At 37.8% G+C, this 20,522-nt stretch overlaps 1 protein-coding gene across 2 annotated transcripts in view; it reads right to left on the bottom strand.

Moving 5' to 3' along the window:
* Positions 1-5,447: 5,447 nt before the first annotated feature.
* The window catches only part of igsf9a (immunoglobulin superfamily, member 9a), a 63,435-nt gene continuing 48,360 nt past the window's right edge, over positions 5,448-20,522 (bottom strand). For both annotated transcript variants that reach the window (XM_085359659.1, XM_085359660.1), the window contains 8 exons: positions 18,942-19,132; positions 16,577-16,794; positions 16,133-16,217; positions 15,236-15,406; positions 14,810-14,846; positions 12,271-14,499; positions 11,473-11,546; positions 5,448-10,701 (listed from right to left, as the gene is read on the bottom strand). In XM_085359659.1, the coding sequence (XP_085215785.1) occupies positions 10,538-10,701; positions 11,473-11,546; positions 12,271-14,499; positions 14,810-14,846; positions 15,236-15,406; positions 16,133-16,217; positions 16,577-16,794; positions 18,942-19,132 (3,169 nt within the window). In that variant the 3' untranslated portion in view covers positions 5,448-10,537. The remainder of the gene's footprint in view (positions 10,702-11,472; positions 11,547-12,270; positions 14,500-14,809; positions 14,847-15,235; positions 15,407-16,132; positions 16,218-16,576; positions 16,795-18,941; positions 19,133-20,522) is intronic.

Below are 20,522 nucleotides of genomic sequence, written 5' to 3'. Positions count from 1 at the left end.
TACACAAATGTAAAGGAAGAAACTAGAAATAAAAATACAGCAAATTTATTGAAATACGTAAAAATATAAATGGAAATAGAGGATATAAGTTGAAAACAGAGTCTGTAAAATTAAACTCTCTTAGGTGATTTCTTTAAGAATTTCTGTAAATAGTTTCAGGAATAGCTCTCAGTGCTTCTTGGAGGACACTACAAAACTCTTTGTTGGGTGTTTCTTGCCTTTCGTTCTGTTCTGTCAAGAGGAACACAACATGCTTGAATGACCACCACTTTCTCTTTGCATCCCTTTATTAAGAATGGCTTCTTGACAGACAACCTTCTGCCATTTTTGACAAGGCTTCAGTAAATAGTAGATGGATCAACTGAAAGGACAGATTCTTCTCTCAGGTCTTGTGTCAGGTCTTTGCTGGAATATTTCGTTATGATTTTTAAGGACTTGACTTTGTTTGCTTATATACTGGTCAGTGTTAAGTGGTGTAACAAAGAATAAAAATGTTCTTCTGAAAATTAATGACTGGAGTGAACATGAGTGAAAAAGCAGTCAAGAAACAAAAACAACAAAAAAAGTGAAAGACCTTCAGAATTCCTGTAGAACTATTGCTCAAGACCAAAAAACAAAGGGAGAAATGTTTCCCACTATGTTGTCAAAGGAGCTTGCAAAGAAAAGCGTCTGGACGTCCAGACGCTTTTCTTTGCAAGCTCCTTTGACTACAATGACCTGGATGACTGAGAACCTTCACAGACATATTCCCACTATATTGTGTCACCGTTTTGTTTGTGTGTTTGTTTGTTTTTGTTGTTGTTTTTACCACTATTGAGCATTTAAGAACTGAGGAGGAAAAAAAATGGTGGTTTTGAAATAACCATATAAAACTGACAGCCTGGCTACATATCAATGCATAGTTCATTAGTGATGATATACAACTGCATAGGTGAGTAGCATGGGTAACATTGCACATTTGTGAAGTCACCATATTTTTCTACACAAAATTACATCAGTGATCTTTTATAAGTCCAGGCACTAGACTCATCTGCCTGCAGCCCAGAGCTGCCATTCACTGAATACATTTATAACATTAAGAAATAATCACTTACAACAAAAACAGGGCCTGAATAGTTGAGCAGCTGAAATTGTATAACAAGCAAGAAAACGCCATTGACCTTAACACACCAGACTGACACCACACGCTTTAATCTCATTTATTTTTTTTGGCCAACACATTTGGCCCCACTAACCTGTTTCTAATCAATTAGACTAATGGAATAATCTATTTGTCTGAAACAGTAAACATTCATTGTGTAAGCCTATTGATGGCCTGTATTTATAGGTGAAAAGAGACCATTCACAGTGTAATCACTGTACTTCATACCTCAAGCCATGGGCTATGCATTAAAAGAAACAGAAAACATTTGGTTTTATCACATTCTCATCCCTGACTAGTGATTATGAAGTATGAGGCAACAACCAAGCTGTGCCTTTGTGCATTCCTGCAGGACATTTTGCTTGTCGTCAGTGTATGACAGCTCACACTGACACCAGTGCACTGCTATTTTTCTGTCACATTGGCATCACTTAGTTTGCATCAGGCATTCTAGTCTTTGAAGAGGTCTGTCTGTTGTGCGAAGCTGCTAGCAATCAACAGATTCCATTTCATCATACTGTATACACATCACAGGCAAAGTCAAAAAACATGTCAAGGACAATCTTTTCACTGGTGGTTCCTGTCTGCTATTTGGGACGTTTTTAGGGGATCAAGAAGACAAAACAAATCAACAGGTGCAATATGGAGATTGTGGGGACATGTGATGTGCAGCTGCTCCGATCAAAATGAACAGCTGCAGGCAGCATCCGTCTTATTTGATTGAGGGCAAACCGGCATGACAGTGACAAATCATAAAATATCACAGTAACACCTTAAACAGGAAACAGACCTGAGAATTTCTGAAAGACTGTGTTTTGCATGTTTTTTTTTCCATTGCACTTTTTTCATTCTTGACAGCCAGAATTGAGAAAGGTTAAATGTCAAAATACAATGGACAAATGTGTTATGTAGCTGCATTGCCAGAGTGCACACGACAGGAAATATATCACAATTTGCCTACGACATTTTTTTCCTAAAGTTATCTATTAGTGTGGGAATCAGTCCGCACGGGGATTCGGGAACTGTACTTTATCATATCTAGTTTAAATAATCGAGAGAGAGAGAGAGAAATTAATAGAGGAAATATTTTACCAATTTTCAATTCATGGAAAACCATCGTCATGAGCAAAATGATTGGGACCATGTGTAATGATCGTGTTGCCTTTGAAATGGTTGCTTTAAAAACAGGGAACACTTTGCAACAGATTACCATCTTTTATTTATTTTTTTTAACCTTTACCTGAAGAAACCATAAAGCATGATAGGGTGGTCCCAGTACAGAGTCATACCAATAAATATAAATGACTGTAGATGAAAATAACAATATTTCTTAAATTGTAACTGAAACGAAGTTCAGTCGAAAGGTATCTGCAAATTTTTTATGTGCTTTATTTATAGATAGAGTAAGATATGTATAGGTATTTTGACTTTAGATCGTCTTCATTAGTGATCTATGATGATCAACTCCAGATGAGATGGAAAGAAGCAGATGAAAACATGAGTCATGTCATCTGAGGCTTACAAACCGAAAGCTCTAAACTTTAAACACTAAAATTCCAAAAGTTAAACTAAAAAGCTCAACTTTCTCAACAAGTACTTCCACTTGTTTTATAGTTTGGGAATATACTTTGGGTTTAATTTCTATGCCAGTCATAGTTCTCCCAGAAAGCCAAATTCTTCAAAAGGTTTGGATCAACAAAGTTCAATTGATTTTGAAAGCATTTATGCATACAAATCATTCAAAATGAGCAAAAGAGAATGCAAATCAGTTTAAGAATTCACTTTTACTCTCCTGCTGTGGGAGAGTCTATTCAATGTGTGTGAACACCTTTTGTCCAGTAAATGGCAAACAGTGAAATGGTTCAGGATTGTTTGTTAAAATATGACCGATGAGGCAAGGACCTCAACATAGTATTCATTTGCACACAAATGGCTATAACATTAAAAAAAAAAAGTGAACTAACAAAATCACAATATGATAACACATTATTATAATGAAATATTTACACAGAAATCTGAATGTCTGACATAAAATACAACTTTCAAAACTGAGCAAATAACTATAGATCATATTTTTTCATGAGAAAATAAACAAGAAATCTTCAGCTATTATTTAAACATCAAGATGAACTCTGTTAAGTAGTTACAGTCACTTTTGCAACTTTGACAACATGTTTAATAAGCTTCATGTCACATATCACAAGGTTCATATAAGTCATAATTGTTGAAATGAAAATAAATTCAACCATATAAATCCATATATTGTGCTTTTAATAATATAGATGCATATATTTTCCTCATGATAAAAAAATAAGTCTCCATTTTTCGAGTCTTAGCTTCAGAAGTCTCGCATACAGTTAATTCAGTTAATGAAAAGAAATCCATTAAATATCAGTCAAATATAACTGTCATATTTCAAAGCCCTAAAAAGTGCTATATCACATCAATAGTGGCTGTGGAAAATTAGGCTTACTTATCTTCATGGTAAATGTTTCTTCTCAAGGACACAATAAACCACCCCATATAATAAGGTCATCAATTCTGGATGAACACGCTTTGTAATCAATGAGAGAATAAGAAACACCCACTGCAAGGTTATTGCCCTTGGGATAGCAAGAACACAGATGTTTTTCAAAACCTCTGTCTCTTGGGTAAATGCCTAATTAAAGTGAAATAGGGGTTAAGAAAGATTGTGCTGTACAATAAAAGCAATACAACAGGAGAAAAGTCATTCTCTCCCCTGATGCTATTATTCCACTCTCTGCTGGGAGGCATTCAGAGAGGTAATTAACTTTGCTGACATGTTGTGAATTCTTGCCTCTTAGGCTGAATGCTGGATGTGTAGATAGACTGATTGAAAAAGTCCCATTTAGGTTTCCATCTTTAAATTATCCACGTCCAACCATATTTCCATGGTAATATTGCTGATAATCGCACTAATTTTACACTTGGCAGGAGATAATAGCCACAGCTTATCCTCAACAACAAGCATTAATTGCCATCCTCATTCTTTCTGCGATGCAAAATAAAATACCTGCTGTAGTTTGCTTAAGGATGAAAAAGCACAAAAAAATAATTACGACTGTCTGCACATCTAAAAACCTGGATGTCGTAGCATGAAAATGCTAGAACACTGAAGCTAGAAAGTATTAACCTGCATTTTACATGGGACGTTTGTTTTATTTTGTAGCTCTATAACATAATAGTAATGAAGATAACTAGATATTATCTATCAAGTGTTTTGTTTTTCCCCCAGTGTCATGTTAAATATAGAATACATACACACATGCACGAAATATATAGATATTATATATGCTTGTTTTATCCAGCTTGCTTAAGCCCAGATTTATAGCAGTGTAACACTACAAAATAAACATGTCAACACTTGAAAAGGAGAAACCAGTCATTTTTTTGGCTTTTCTGCTTGTTAAATGACTTGTTAACTGACAGGAGTTGTGATATAATGAACTTTAATCTCAGGGTGACCTGTTTGTCTATTTTAATTATATATCTAATCATAGTTGAAAACCCATGTTTCCTCTAGCGATTTAAAAAGTACACACTGCCAACTTTTAATTGAGCCTCCAGGTAAAACAACTGAAGATCACTCTTAGGCCCCTTCAGTAATTGCGCTTTGAGATGGGCATGAGTGAGCCACTTAAGATGATGGAGAAAAAAATAGATTCCACATGAAATTAGTCTTTTTGAAAAGTTGCTGCAATCAATAACTTTGCACCCACAATGAAATTATATTAAGTTAAATGACTGACACCTGTGTGGCAAAGTAAGAGAGGCTACTCATAGCTAGTTGTATTATTTGCTTCTTGCGTCCAAGTTTCCAAAAATACTGTCATAACAAGGTTAAGATGGCTACAAAATAAGACATTATTTTTCATAAATTCATGACAGCTGCCACTACTACACAACAAAAGTATTAAACTAGTGAAACTAAATTAAGAATTACCACTATTAAAGGTAGAAATATTGTAGGGAATAACAAAACAAGAAGGCCAACTACTGCTAAAATAAATCAGAGATTTTGTTAAATCAACATGTTTTGCTACTATGATACGGCACAGTGGCTAGCCTTGGAATTGTAGTATAATACATCAAGTGCAATACAACGCTTGCTGTTATCACCTAAAATGACAGTTACTGGCAAAATTAACCAGGAAATTCTGTTTCTAATCAAGTCAGAAGTCAATTTAAGAATAGAGAACTCTGTAATGATACTATAGGGTTATTAATTAAAAGATAATTAATTAATATTATGTTAATTACAAGGATATGTAACTAATCAGCCCATCAGAGGAGGTTAATTTATACAAAGAATTTTAAGTTATAAAGCACATTTAGTATCCAATCAATAGCCCAGTCTTTACATTGTCGAACAATTCCTTTCTTACCTAAAGTCAGAGACTGTGCAAATGATTAATTCACACCACTCTGGTAAAATTATGTCAAGTTCTTGTCATTTGAATGCTACACGTGTTTTCTGTTAGAAGAAGCTGTTGAACTACCTGTGCACAGGCTGCACTTGTACACACTCATTAATGTTTTCAGTGTTTGCTCTTTGCATTGTCAAATCTTTACTCCGCAGCCAGAGACAAGAAATACGTGTTTGTCCCACCCCATAATCTCTGATGTCAAAGAGATATAAAAGTCTAAATAAATGGAATTGCCGAGGATTAAAAAAGATGACTGTGACATTACCTCAGATCGTTTTCTCAGGATGGAGGTTGTCTGGTGCTGCGGTACTAATACCATTAGTATAATTGGAAGCTGGTTCATATGTAATACAAGCACTTTATCAGTCAGTGAAGTCAGTTGCCCACTCAGTGTCAAACGAGCAGAATGGAACTCAATATTTGTACGTCATCACAGATTGCTTCTACAGTTTACATTGTGCAAATGAAGTAGAGTGAGAAGAAAATTTTACTCCTTAATCTCTGTGAAAAGCAATATATATACTAAATTTTAAGGTCTATTTAGTATAGCTGATTTATGCTGTTGTTCAGTAACAAAACCTATCATCGTTTTCATAACTGATTATGCTAATGGTAAAGGTAAGATATTATGTTGTCAGCTTGCCTGGTAGTTTTTAACCAAGCTTAAGGCAGGGACCTAAGAAGGGATTAACTTTACCATGGCAAGGAAGGGCAACAGTGAACACTTCACATATACTCACAAATGTATGTAAAAAATTTAATAACAGAATTGGAAATCATTATGTTTTCTCAGGAAAATTAAAACTGCAAACTAGATCAGATATCCTTTTTCCATCTAAGGACGTAGTTCATGGATTTATGAAGAGGGGTTTGGGGGGGTTTGCCGGTGGTATGTAGTCTAGCATGGCTTTTGCTATTCAGTCTTTCTTTTTATAGAACAATATCTAGGATTTGATGCCACGTTTTCAGGGGCTTTGTAAAACCTGAAGAATTGATTAATTCAGAGTTTTTGCCAACTTTTTCTTCTTTAAGAGTTTGAGGTGTTTCTGATCATTAGAAGGACACTGGTTCATAATCAGGAGCTTATTTGCATTTTCTCTCCATTTTTATCTGGGCTTTGCATAATGTATATTTTAAGCTTTTAGTGCTGTACAAAAGACTATTTTCTATGACTTGTTACAGCAAAAAAGATGACAAATGTGTTTTGGCAAACTTGAATCTAAATGGAACTCAATTAAACATGTGAAAATGTTACGACAATAGCCCTTAAAGCCATAAATATATGTAGTGTTTCTTAGACTACAAGCCAAAATGCAAAATGGGCTGAACTTAACTTATTTTTCTCTACCCTCTTATTATTTTTTCTCTTTACCCTCTAGCAGATCATTACATGAAGGAACCTTTTAAAAAAACAAGCGCGTCCATGCTCACAGGTGTACACACGGGTGATCACACCCACAAACTACACCCTTTTTGGCTCCTACCTCAAAGCACACTGTGTTCTGTTGATCTTATGTGCTGCACAATAATGTTTAATATTTAGTATTTACTGTCATATTCCCATATATCATTGTGATGTTGTTTATTCTATTACTCTTGTTCTCTTCTGCTTGTTTTCTTTTTTCTTTCTCAGCAGGTGATCCAGGTGATTGATATATGCATTTTCTTTTTTTTCTTTTTTTTTTCTGCCCATTCTGTTGGTTTTTGTCTTTTGCCCTTCTCCCCCGTCCCTCTTCTCAGCTGTTTCTCTTTCCCTCTTTCTTTCTCCCCTTCTTTCCCCCAGTCAAGTCTGTCCCGTATTCAGCAAGTGAAAATAAAATAAACAATAAAAGGTGAATCAAATGGACCATTACGGCAAGGCTGGGATGGTCAATTTGGTAAAGTGAATCCGTTGGGCATCTTTCTTTGCCTTTAGACAACAATTCTGATGGCAAAAGAGCCAAACGGGACAGGCAAAAAAAAACCCCACTTATTTTTCTACAAATCTTTGCCATTTCAGTATTCATTCACTGTATAATCACACAGATTGTAAGTTTAACTTTGATATTCAATAAACATGAAGTCTCCAGTTACTTTCCAGCTATCTCAACTTTATAGAGGGGATGTAAGCACCTTTTTCTGGTCTGTGTATGACATCTCCTTTCAGTGAGACCTTCATTAGTTTCTAGCTTGGAGAGTCACTTCCTGGCATTTGCAAATAATTCAATCACTTCTTAATGGCCATAATAAACGAGAGCTCGCATTGAAGCTAATCCTCCTAAGTACACACAATAACTGAAAAAGGTAGCAGTATAACAATCAGCTTTATGAGCCTTTGCTATTATCCACAACTCTTTGTGAACAGGTTTCCTTAAAAGTGTATTATTATGCTTCATTACCACTTTTCAGTGTTGTGTTTTCCATTTTCTAATGTATATATGTGTTACATATTACCACCTATTTTGCACTAGTTATACTTGTAAAGGTAGGGCGAAAAAACCCAAACAAACAGAAAAAGCTGGTGCTGAATACAAATTGTCTGCAAAGCACTTAGGATTTTATCATTTCCCGACTTGAGGTACAATACGCACACCAGAAAATGAAAATGTTCTACAGAAGTGAAACACTGATTTGCAGTAAATGTAGCTGTTATGAGTGAATTTCAATTATAGGATGGATACCCCACAATGCTTTGGTACACTGCAGAGTTCTGAGTTAATTATTTGCTTGACTAATGTGCAGGCCTTAAGATAGAGGTTCAGCAACCAAAACCATTTTTTTCTTTTCCTTTCCTTTCCATTGTTCGTGAAGAAAAGAGCGTGGCGCATGGGTGCATTTCTTTTTCTCAGTAGGTTTACGGAAACAGTGAAACATTTGTGCTTGGTTTGATCCTCCAGGGGAAAAAAACAATCTGCAGTAGGAAAAGGAGGTTGGAAAAAATCAGTTTTTACAATTTGATATGGGAATTATTCCACACATTAATTAAAACTGATTTTTTATGTTATGAATTTGTTCCACTACGCGTTAAAACAAAGCAAACTCTTTAAACTTCTTAGTACCTAATCACACCAGCACGCCGAAAGCTGGCATTGCTTCTTTTTCCGCAAAATAGTGTGCCATTGAAAGGCATATTAAAAGATAAAAGCAAACCTTAACCTTGCATTGCTCACAACCACTGGCTTTAATAACATTTTGTTCTTTTTGTTAATCAAAATAATATCTGATACTCATGTTACTGAAGCCTGGTACACGTGTGTCATTCTTCCTGGGCTAAACAAATGACCAACATAGAAGTCATCGATATAAAAGTGCACATCAGTCCCTAGATGAGTGTCCTTGTACACATTCAGCCTGCAAATTTCTTTCAGTATCTGGATTTCAGTGTTGTTCTTCTTCTCTATGCTCTGCAGCATCCTTTAGCTTACCCACCACACGGCTAAAAATGTCTCTGGGCATAATGGTCACCAGCGGTGCAAATGTGTGAGTCAGTGTAGAAGAGAGTCTAAACTTAAACAAAAAGCAACATGCAGTGGGAACGGGGGAAAAAGACCTTCATACAACAGAATTTGCAGTCCTACAGCTCAGAAGTATGACTAGTATCCACTGATAAAAGCACAATATCCAAAAAGAGTTTGGCTTAAATAATAAAACTTTGGCTTGAATAAAACTTCATGTGTTTTAGTGCTTTTCAGACTTACATTACACCAGTCTGATCTCTTGCAACTTTTAAGAAAAATACAACTTTCTCACGACTTCATACTCTTAATTAAACCTTCTTTTCTTACTTATTAAAAACTACAATCACCGTGTAATAAGAACCGCATAAAGCACTGCACAATTTTAGTTTCCTTCTATAAAGGTAAATTATAATGATCTCTGAGTTTTTGTTTTGGATTTTGGTTTTTCGACATTGAAAACATAGAAGTGCGTTTTGCACCATGGTATTAATATACTATTTGACTGGATGTGTGAAAATACACTCTGACAAGCAAAGCATTATCTGGGGCCACTTTTCAGCAGCACTCTTATCTCCCAAGTGTTTTTTACGCACGTGTTGCTAGGAGGAAAAAAAGCATTGATTAGTCAGAGCTGACCCTTGCCAAATTAGGCAACACAATTTAATAAGGCTAATTTCCCTTTATGACCATAAAAAAATAAACAAGAAGAAATATGATCTTAGCTAACATGACCCTCTTCAATTGCTGAACATAATTAATGGTCTTGCTGCACTGAACAAGGAGACAGCATGGTGAGGAAGCCTTTCACTACACTGAGTAGATGTTGGGATTCTAAAAAAAAAAAAAGTTCAATCTCTGCTGGGAAATTATACTTCTAGAAAGATGGTTACACAAATTGTGCAACAGTGCAGCTGAATGACCTTCTGTATTTTAGTCATCTTCATTATTGGATGACATTTCATTAACATATCTGCTGTTAAACTCAAAGATGATAGATAATATTGAAAGCTCTATCCCAGCATAGACCAGTAACTTGATAATGACTGTGATCGTTTTGTCTTTTGTTTGGTTACTGAGTCATCCCTGGATGATGAATGCATATCAAAGTGCACAAGAAAACACGGTGACCAGATTTGATATTCGCAGATTGGCAGACAGTCTCAAAAGAAAATGTCGAAAGCATGATAGTTATGGGTCACAAAGGGAAACAAAGTTTAAAAGCACTGCATAAAGACAGAGATGGTTTTATGCCTCTACTACTTTTACTGGGACCTACATGTGTTGAAAATTATTCTTTTCAGTTGAGCTTAGCAAAGAGAATAGTCTAGTAAAAAAGGCAGTTCTGTACTGGCCTCGCTCTGTTTTTTCCCTTTTTTTTTTTTGATTGAAAGGGGAACTAAAATTGATCACACAAAGGCTCATATTCTGCCGCATGCACTTTTTTGTCGACATTGATGCGAGTCAGTAAGTGAAAGGACACACCAGGTGAGACGAGCCAAAGGCTGGCAGTGTCAGAACAGCACAGTGTCTGGTTCTAGCTCAGCAGAGCAGCTGCTTTGATGCTCTGGGAGCCGAGAAATCTGACTGCAATTTTTCAGTGCCTTAGTGGAGCGCTGCATGCTGGGTAGGCTGCGGCACGGATCAGGCTTCAGCAGATTCAACGAAGGAAACAGGCCTGTAGGTAAAAAGAAACTTGTGAAATTGTGGTATCTGTGAGTTTCCTGATATTTTACAGCAGATTTCACTTCATTAAAATTGTGCACCCTGTAGGCTTTTGTCCCTTATATCTTAAACACCCAAAGATGTGAAACCCTCATAGGCTACAGGTTGGAAATTAAATATTGGCTTCTGACAGCAGGTTAACTTTCAAGTCAATTCACTGGAGCTAAATAGTGAAAACATCTGAAGTTTCTCTTAATTTGTGCTTGCAATATGTAGTCACAAACATCCCCAGATCAAATATGAGTTTGCTAAGTATTCCATATAAAGAATAATTAATGTAATATAATAATTAATTCAAGCTAAAATACATGCATCTTGTTAGCATCTTGCACCTGTGTGTGCTGGATCCGAGATATATGCACATTCAAGAGGAAGATGCACATTAAAGAGTCATTAGAACAAGTGATTGTCATTTGTATTTTTAGTTCAGTTATACAGCTCACAGTCTGAAATGCTGGAGAGCTAATGTTCCATTGTCGTTACACATTTAAACAGAAACAATTTGCATAATGTCTCTGCCCTTATTCAGTGTCCCCATCCATGAGGAGTATTACATTCCCACAGGTTAAATGGTGTGGATTTTTCTATTGATTTGAGGATCATAAACCACACAACAATCACATAAATTGCTCAGTGAGTTTCAACAGATTTATACAGCTTTCCACCTTGTCTGTACCCAAGCATAAGCCATATAAGAATATAACAAGAATATAAAAATGCTTACTGTGAACGTCAGCAGGTTGTGAGCAGAAATCAGTAGCATCCCACTCGTAGTTCTCATCGACAGAGACCTTTCTCCTAGAGAGGCCATAAAACAAGGCATGTTTAATGCACGCTCACACACACTCATGACTGTCTACAAATGAAAAAGTACTATGAGCCACACTTTGAGTTCTCCCAGCAAAGAATAAACTATTTCATGTTTTTTGCTTCATAGTTTGTCAGACGGAGCAGAATGCTGAAGGTGTGCTTGCAAATATTCAGAAATCTTTAATATTATCATCATTTTTTTAAACAGTTATTAAATGCTTTCCTGTAGAACAAAGAAACTCTATAATCTCCATCTCATTCTCAGTTATGAAATATATTTTGCTTTATGCAATATATCAGTGTTTGATGTTGATTTTGATTCAAATGGATTAAATTATTTTGATGTTGTTCACACTGTATTCCAAAAAATAACAACACACAAACATCATCAGATGCTCTTCTATCTTGATAGAGTTTATACAAAAATGCAGGATTAAATTCCTTTTTTTAAAAACTTCTTTTTAACTTTTTGATATGTTTTAAAGAATAACCTTGCTCTAAAGTTTGGTTTTCTAAAATTGGGTATACAGCATATTACTGTAATCTGAAAACACAATGTGCAATGTTTCTTTCTATAATTACATTAAATTGTATATTAGGCTAACCTTGAAAGCCTTGTATTTACCATACAGGGTTTATTCAAGTTGCAAATGTAATCCCACACATTTTGTTCTATACAACATAATTTCCGTTATTCATTATGGCTTAATACCTTTGGCTTGATTCCATTTTGTTATTTTGTATGTCCTGGGTGTTCCCCTGGGTGTCCTCTATAGTCTCAGGTGAGCTTATGAGTGTTGGAGAAAGGTTACACATGGAAAGGCGCCCATTACTGGGCTCCATGCTTCCTAGGCCACTGCTGGCATAACTGCTGTAGCTGCTGCCAGACTCTGGCACTACATCGTAGCCTCCTGCCTCCAATTCCAGTACCTCGTGAGCATCGGTGTTGGGCAGTAAGCATATAGCGGCTCCTTTCACGGCCTCCAAATAACCTCCCTCCTGTTCCATGTCCTCCTGGTATTCCCCTGGCATTGTGGCAGCACTGGGTACAAGACAGGTCTCTCTTCTTGGTTCGTAATGACAAGGCACATTAGGATTTATTGTGGGCCTTTCTGGATGGTTCATTGAAAATAGAGGGTCAGCAGCAGCAGGAGTTAAATAGGTGGCATATTTGGTATCTGCATGATCATTTGGAGGAGAGCTGGAAATCTTCCTAGGAGGAGCACTTTGAGGTTTCCAGAACAGCGAGTCTGGAGGACAAGATGATGGAGCAGAGCAGTTTTCTTGGCTAAGAGAGTCTATCCATGCATCAGGAGTCAGGAAATTGCTTTCCTTCCGTCTTCTCAAGTCTAGACTCTGACTTCGCTGCTTAGAGAGTGATATTTTAGAGCCTTGGCTCGCAGCTTTCCACATGTGTGGTTCTAAAGGTTGCGAAGAATCTGGGACCCTGAATATATCATCCACAGAAACAGGGCCACGGCAGTTCAAGCTTGTGCTCCTCCTCATATCATGATGCCGACCTCTGCGGGTCAGTGTGTGCCCTTGTACATGAGATGCAATTCGTTGGTGCAACATTGGCTTTGCAGGCTGCACATGACACATCTCAAAGTGTGGCTCATCTACACTCATCTCAACACACAAATCTTCACCAGTGGGTTTGGGGAGCACTACCTCCACATTTGAAGAGCCTGGCAACGCATCAAGAGCTGAATTAGATCTTTCAGTGTATTTATTGCTGTAGAAAGACAATGTTGAAAGGCTGCCATGACTAAGATTGTTCTGTCTCTGTGCCTCAGAACATGAATCATTTGTTTGCATATCTAGGCCTGTGGATTGTGGTGAATCATTATAGCTTTCTGGTGCTGCCCCTGCTCTTTCATGTCTCTGGTGCTCTAGGGAAAGATGTGGGAGAGTTAATCTGGCTTTCGAAAAACTGCCTGCCTCCGCAGATTGAAAGGAAGTCTGTTTGGGCAAAAACGGAGAAGAATGACGATTGCTGGACTTTAAATATGAGGGAGCTGCAGCTGATGATGCGTTGAGATGGGTCCTGGATTGAATCAAAGTGGGTGGAGAAACAAGAGGATGCGTTTCCCAGTAGGAAGAAGATGATGATAAAAAGCTTGGTGAGAAACAACGGTTCTCCTTGCTGGCTAGGGAGTATCTGTGTGGCAAGGTGCTGCTCTTGTATTCCCATAAAAGCTCATTGCCACCATCCTCCCTCCTCTTTAAGTCTGACTGCTCATGCTTTGTGGAGTTTCTTTCTAACGTGTACCACTGCAGCTCCCTCTCTAGTTCCTCCCTCTCCTGAGCCAGCTTCAGGCAGCGGTGCAGGTTCCCCCTTTCCCTCTCATGTTCCATTTGGAGCACCAGAGCGCTTGCAGTTGTAGATGGCTGACCAAGGCCAGCTCGGATATGTGGAAGCACTGGAAATACGGGAGTCATTTCTCTGTCGTGATGATGAATAGTGGCCAAACTACTGTCAGAGCACAAGCTGCTGAGTTCAGGAAAGCCATCATAACTTGACTTCTTGCAAGGCGGGAGATCAACAGAAAGCACAAATGGACGCTCTTTCCTGTCTTCCTTCTCCGAGTGCAGTGACACAGACCTTCGAACTTTAGAGTGTTGGTCATACCTTCCACTTTTCTTGCTGTGAACACTCAGAGTCTCAGTGTCATACGGTGGGAGTGTGAATCGCCCATCTGGACCTCTAGAGATCATCTCAATTGAAGGAGAAATTAGAGATGTTGTTTTAGTGAGGCTGTCTCTGCTGTACTTGGACATAAGATGCTTCCTCCGATTATTATTCTCAGTGCTAAATGAAGAACAGTCTGTCTGCAAAGAAGAGGAGGTGGTGGTAGAGGAAGATGTGGGATAGTGGGAGCTGGCTGGAAGCAGGCTTTTCTTCAGCACACTGTCTGGAGTGCTGGTGCCTGAAGTCTTTCTGTGAGGGAGAGAGAGAAAAAGAGGGAAAGGGAGGGGTGACAGAAGAAAATTGTAAGAAAAACTGGAGGTGTGAGGGGAAGAGAAATAGAGGCAGAGAAAATAAGACTGAGCAAAAGTGAAAGAGGGGGCGGGAGAAATATATAGAGAGAGACCAAAACAGCAGCAGCAGCAGCAGCAGAGGATGAGGAAGGAAACAAAGATATGCAATAGAAAATAACTGAAGTGCTGTCATTTTCAGCACACTTAAAGGAAGGCAGAGGGAAAGGTGAATGGGAGGTATTATAATGAAATGATAAAGGGGTACTTACATTGATGGGGAGCATTTATAGATGGCAGTTGGGGGCTCTGAAAGGAAGGGAGAGGGGCAAGATGGTATCTGACTCAGTAGGATACAACCACACTGACCAAGACGTAAAAACATAATCAACCGTAATAAGAGCCCATTATAGGTCCCGAGGCACCCAGGCTTGTCCAAAAAGTTAATTACACTTACATTTATCAGCCACTAATGAGAAATTACCCTAATTAGCAAGTAATGTAAATGACATCAATAACTTTTACAAGTGAATGGACGAAGGGGGTGGACAAGAGGAGCGCCAAATCCATGCAGTGGGCCATGATTTATATAATGGATTGAAAGTGCTTTCAATATTTTATTGAATAAATGATTATATTCATGATGCAGTTCATCAAAGTGAGTGTCTGCTGTGTCTCTGGAGTGAGGAGCATTTTACCATCGCTCTTCTTTCTGCGGCGCTGGTTCCTCTTGCGGTTGATGATGCAGGCGGACCCCAGCAGCAAGACCAGGGCCAACAACATGAAGCCGACCCCACCCAGGACACCGGCCAGTAACGACTCTGGGACGAACTCCAGGAGCCGGTAAGTGGACGGGTAAATCTCCATACCTGTGACATGATATAGATATATATGTATATATGCATATATATATATATATATGTGTGTGTGTGTGTGTGTGTGTGTGTAGATGGAGAGAGAAGGATATAGATGGATAGAACTATAGGATTACCTAAATATATACTTGATTAAAGGGGAAAGCACAAACTTGAGAACAATAGCAACAACAGAATAATACTAAAACAATGAATTTACATTCTACATGATTAAAAGGTTTTTAGGTAGATTTAATCTCCAGTCTACATCCCTGATAATAATAATGTTCATCAAATCAGCAACTTAATTATTTTGCATAACTTAATCTGTCAGATGTAAAACTGAGATTATCAGCAGAGCTGTGTTAATCAACAGGATATTGTTTTGGTGCTGATGGTCCTACACCATTAGGGGTTGCAGATTTCTGTTTAATATCTCTGTACTCTAGCTAATGTAACATTCATGCCATATTCACATAATAATAAGAAAAGTGCAAATTCAATCACTAACTCTTTTGAGAAGTTATTAGTGGAGCCATTTCAATCATTCAGGCTTCTAATGGACAGCTTTCCCTGAGGCCCTGCTCTAATTTTAGTCTAACGCTGGGAACAGAGGGATGGGATAAGAAATATAGAAAGAGGGGGGAAAGAGTTAGGACAAGGAGACTGAGGAAGTAGAATGGGTTCAAACAGAAGGTGGGGAACAAATGTGAAGTGAGCAAGGTTGCTCACCAAACCTACCTGCAGTGGAGACATTGACTGATGGACTGGGCTCGCTCAGCAAGTCCCCACGTCGAGATAGAAGTCGCAGCTCGTACACACAGTCCTGAGACCAGCATCCGCACACACACAAACACACACACACAGTGGGGAGGACAGAGGATGAAACCACACTTTGTCAACACCGGATTGTGCTTGCAATGCTAATGACGTTCATTTGAATTCATGTAGGCCTATACAGGAGAGAAAGAGGAAGGATGAAACAGACTGGAGGAGAAAAAAAAAAAAGGCAACGCATGCAGATTGAAATATGACAGAAAAGTGATGACTGCCATGAAGTGTGTATAATTGAGAGTCTGAAAAAGTAAAACCACGGAAGGAAAGCTTAGATAAAAATCTCAAAGGCATTCAACAGGGAGCATGGACTGATTAGTCTCGCAGGGAGCAGCGTGTCTGGCGTGTTACCTTGTGCAGACCCGGAACCACTATCTCGCTACTGTTGGCACTGATGTCCTCGTCCAAATTAAACCACTCCCCTTGCTCGGTGCGGGATTGGAGAACAAAGCCAGTGACGGGAGGGTGCTGTGCTTCAGAAAGGGACCATTGCAGAACAACACCTGCTGAACTCCGATTAGCTGACAGCAATGCAGGGGGCTTTAGTTTATTTTTCCTTGGTGGAGGATCTGATGCAGAGAGAATGAGAAAGAGCTTCAGTCGATCAGCTTGATATGTTCTGGCGGAAAAATTAAATTACACCAGAGGAAATTGCTACAGCCACTGATGCTCAATCTTCAGAATGTGAGGGGAATAAGAGAGAGGTTGACATTAGTCTTTTGCAGTGTACCAAACAAGAAACACATAGTCATCTTTATGCAGTTTGGTAAATTCAAGACTTTTTGATAAAACATATCCATCCATCCAATTTTATCTATCTAATTCCTAACTGAAACCACTGATATAGCATGCTTACTCCTTATTTTCAGGATTATCATATTATTATAATTAACTGCTGCCATGAATGTTTAACAAAGACAAACTAACGTGATCAGGTTGTTTGTTTCCCCTGAGTCTAGCCTTTATTTTATTTTTTTTGGCTCCCAACATAAATATCTTAAAAAATAAAAATCTAAATGTTATCTTTTTACTTCCTATCCAATGGATTTCACCTTCAAATTAATTTCCATGATCTCTCAGATGTCTCACAGATATATTTTCTCTGACTGGAATGAAAAAAATGTTTCTAGCAAGGAAAAGAAAATTCTGCATTTAACAACATTTCCACAGACTGCAACAGCCACAACTCCAGCCTTCACGAGTCTGAGGCACAGGACTAAACGGATTTTAATGTACTATCCATTCATCTATGAAGAAAAGAGTAGTGCCACTGGGTGTATAAACATTGCATTTTAATGTTGGTTTTTGCCCTAAGCTAAATTTTGATAATTTTTTGATGACACCAGAGAGCTGTAAATCACACAAAATACCTTTGAACATATGGGCCCAATGCTGGAAAAAAAAAAAAAGTTAAACATGAAAAAGAGTGACAGGCATGCTGGCAGCTCTCTCTATTTATACTGCTCTGACAGTGCTTACATGCTAAGCTTTATATATGTTTTTATCTCCGTTTAGTGTCTTAGCATTATTTAGCGCAAGCTAATGGGGATATCGCTAGTTTAAAGTAAAAAAAAAACCTTTATATTAGACAAAGATCACTTGAGTGAATACAAAATGTAATTTTAAAAAAAAGCTATCCAAACCTATGTGAAAAAGTAACCTATGAACAATGATCTGAAACACACCAGCAAGTCCACCTCTGAATTGTTCAAACAGACAAAACAAAGGTGAGCTAGTCAAAGTTTGGAATTAAATTCAAATGAGATGGTTTTGCATGACCTAAATCGGGCCTTTAATGCTTGAAAACCCTCTAGCGTGCCTGAATTAAAACAATTCTACAAAGAAGAGTGGGCCAAAATTGCTCCCCAGCGATAAGAAGGTTATTAGATTTAGGGCCAACTTTTTTTCCACACACGGGCACAGGTAGGTTTGCTTATTACCCCCTTAATAAATTATATCATCATTTAAAAACTGCATATATTATTCATTTAGTTGACCTTGTCTAACATTAATTTTTTTTTATTTGAAACGTGTAGCAAACATAAAAAAGAAAAATAAGAAATCGTGAAGAGAGGAAATCCTGTTTCACTGCACTGTATTTTGTTTCCAGTTTGTGTCACTACAGGAATGCTTAAATGGGATCAAAGAATGCTATAAGAGTTGCAATGAGTGTGCAGACCTTTTGTTTTATGTGTTTATTTGGCATTTTAAGTCTGTATTTAAAAGTAGCAATAGTGAGATAAGAAACAACACATGTATGCGAACCAGTTAATCAATTTTTGGACCGAGCCTGAAATGTGAAAGACGTGAAAGATGAGATAAACCCATTAGGTTTCATCTTCTAGGCACCGAAAATCATGACTGAAAATGATGTTTAGGTTTGTGCTGGGGAATAGACCAACTGATGAAATAACTTACAGACTTCTTCAGTCACAAAGTTAGTTGTACTGCAAGAACATTATTATTGTCACTGAGAGCTGACTCGTGTATTTATCACACAACAGCTAAAGTTTGCTTTTGGCCTTTGGGCAGAATTAACCTTAATTAGCTGCAGCTGAGAGTGAGGAGGAATACAAACATCTGATAATAGATGTGTTAGCTTTGGAGCTTTGGAGTGAATCAGACAGCAAATCTCCATTTTGTGCCAAAATAAGATCATCCTTTGAAATTGCAGCTCCGTAGACAGATTTAGATAAAACCAGGGGATGATACTGACCCAAAGTCCGTGTAGTGGCGATGTCACTGAAGGGGCCAGTTCCCATTTTATTCTGAGACAGGATACTGAACTGGTAGTCGGTGGAAGGAGACAGGCCTGTCACCTGCAGCCTAGTGCCAGAGGAGGGGGGCACAGGCACAGAGAACCAGTCCTGCTTCCCATCATCATCACTTGCTGAAATCTTTTTCACCCTGCAGAGGAGGCGAGACAAAGAGAAAAGGAGTGAGAACAATAGAGGAGCAGGGAATTCTGGGAGTGTGATTTTATGAAACATGACAGAAAAGTAGGTTTCATTAAACATTCATATTCGTCATCAGCTCCAGAATGTGTGGCAGAGACGGCACTGATGTATCCTGTGAAATTGCACAGAGAGCTTGCAACTCCAATTATAGTGATTTTCATGTTTCTACCAGAGCTGAGGTTCTACACGTCTTTTCTCTACAGAGAAAATTACCTGACCTTAAGGCTAAAAAATACCCTATTCACCTATTCAAAAACAGCAGAAGAAATATTAATACCAGTTTCAGAAAAGCAGGTTTTTTGTTTTTTTAAAATGATGACTTGGACTCCATCAGTGCTACTGGTAACATTAACATGGTTAAGCTGACTTTCTCTTTTGATATTCAAGTGTACAAAGAATTCAGTGCAGAGACCTTATTTTACTGTGTTCTGCAACAAGCAAATCACTTTTATTAGGAAAATTACAAGAGCAGAGACTTGTTTCATTTTCAAGAGGAATAAAAAGCTGCCCAAAGAGCTATAACACATATGCATGATTTTTAACATTTCTTCTGCTAGACGCAACAAAGTGCAACAAGAACATGTTTTTTTTTAAAAATCATTTGTGAACATAACTGAAACGTATGGTGATTAAAGTTTCAATAGGTATAACTTTCACATTATACCCAAATATCCTTATATGCTGAACTTCTTATAGTAAGACGATCATCCTCTTGCTTTTCTCACTGTAGTATTTTCATTTAACCTGTGGTCACGGCAACACATGCTGTGACCACAGGCTATCAAAGGAAGCTGCAGCCAAGACTCGGGAGGTTGTTTATCCTTCATGGCTGATCTATTTTAGTATTTTTGAAGTCGTTTAGATTTATTTATGTGCTCCTTACTGTAGCACTGACCCAGTTCCCTCTCAAGGATTAAGACAGCTCATCTCATGTTCATCTGATGTAGCACTCTCAGGTTACAGTGTGGTCTTTGAAGAACTTTTGTGTATCTCTGTACTAGTATTCTCTGACATAAAAAATACATAGTGATCTAAATATAGTTTATTATTTATTTCTTGAAATTAATTAGAAAATATACACTTCGTGTTCATGCTAAACTTTATTTTTAACAGTGCACACATAATTCTGGTTGTTTTTGACCAAGTTCCACCAATTTAAGATTCCTTTTATTCTCTCCACCACACCACAAGCATATCTAAAACAAAATCCATTCATCTATGATTCATCATAACAAAAGTGCTGATTCACAGGAAAAGAAAGTGGGCAGATTATCCTCTCTTTTGTCAGTAACCTTGTATTGTAGCTAGCATGGCCACTGCATTATAAAGTAATGCTCTGT

Source organism: Diplotaxodon limnothrissa, linkage group LG7 (genome assembly GCF_057381915.1).
Source record: "Diplotaxodon limnothrissa isolate DT_005_m linkage group LG7, D_limnothrissa_male_GT1.1, whole genome shotgun sequence".
In the NCBI taxonomy this organism is placed as follows: domain Eukaryota; kingdom Metazoa; phylum Chordata; class Actinopteri; order Cichliformes; family Cichlidae; genus Diplotaxodon; species Diplotaxodon limnothrissa.
Note: the sequence above shows the minus strand (reverse complement) of the source record. Positions and strands in the feature narration are given on the sequence as shown.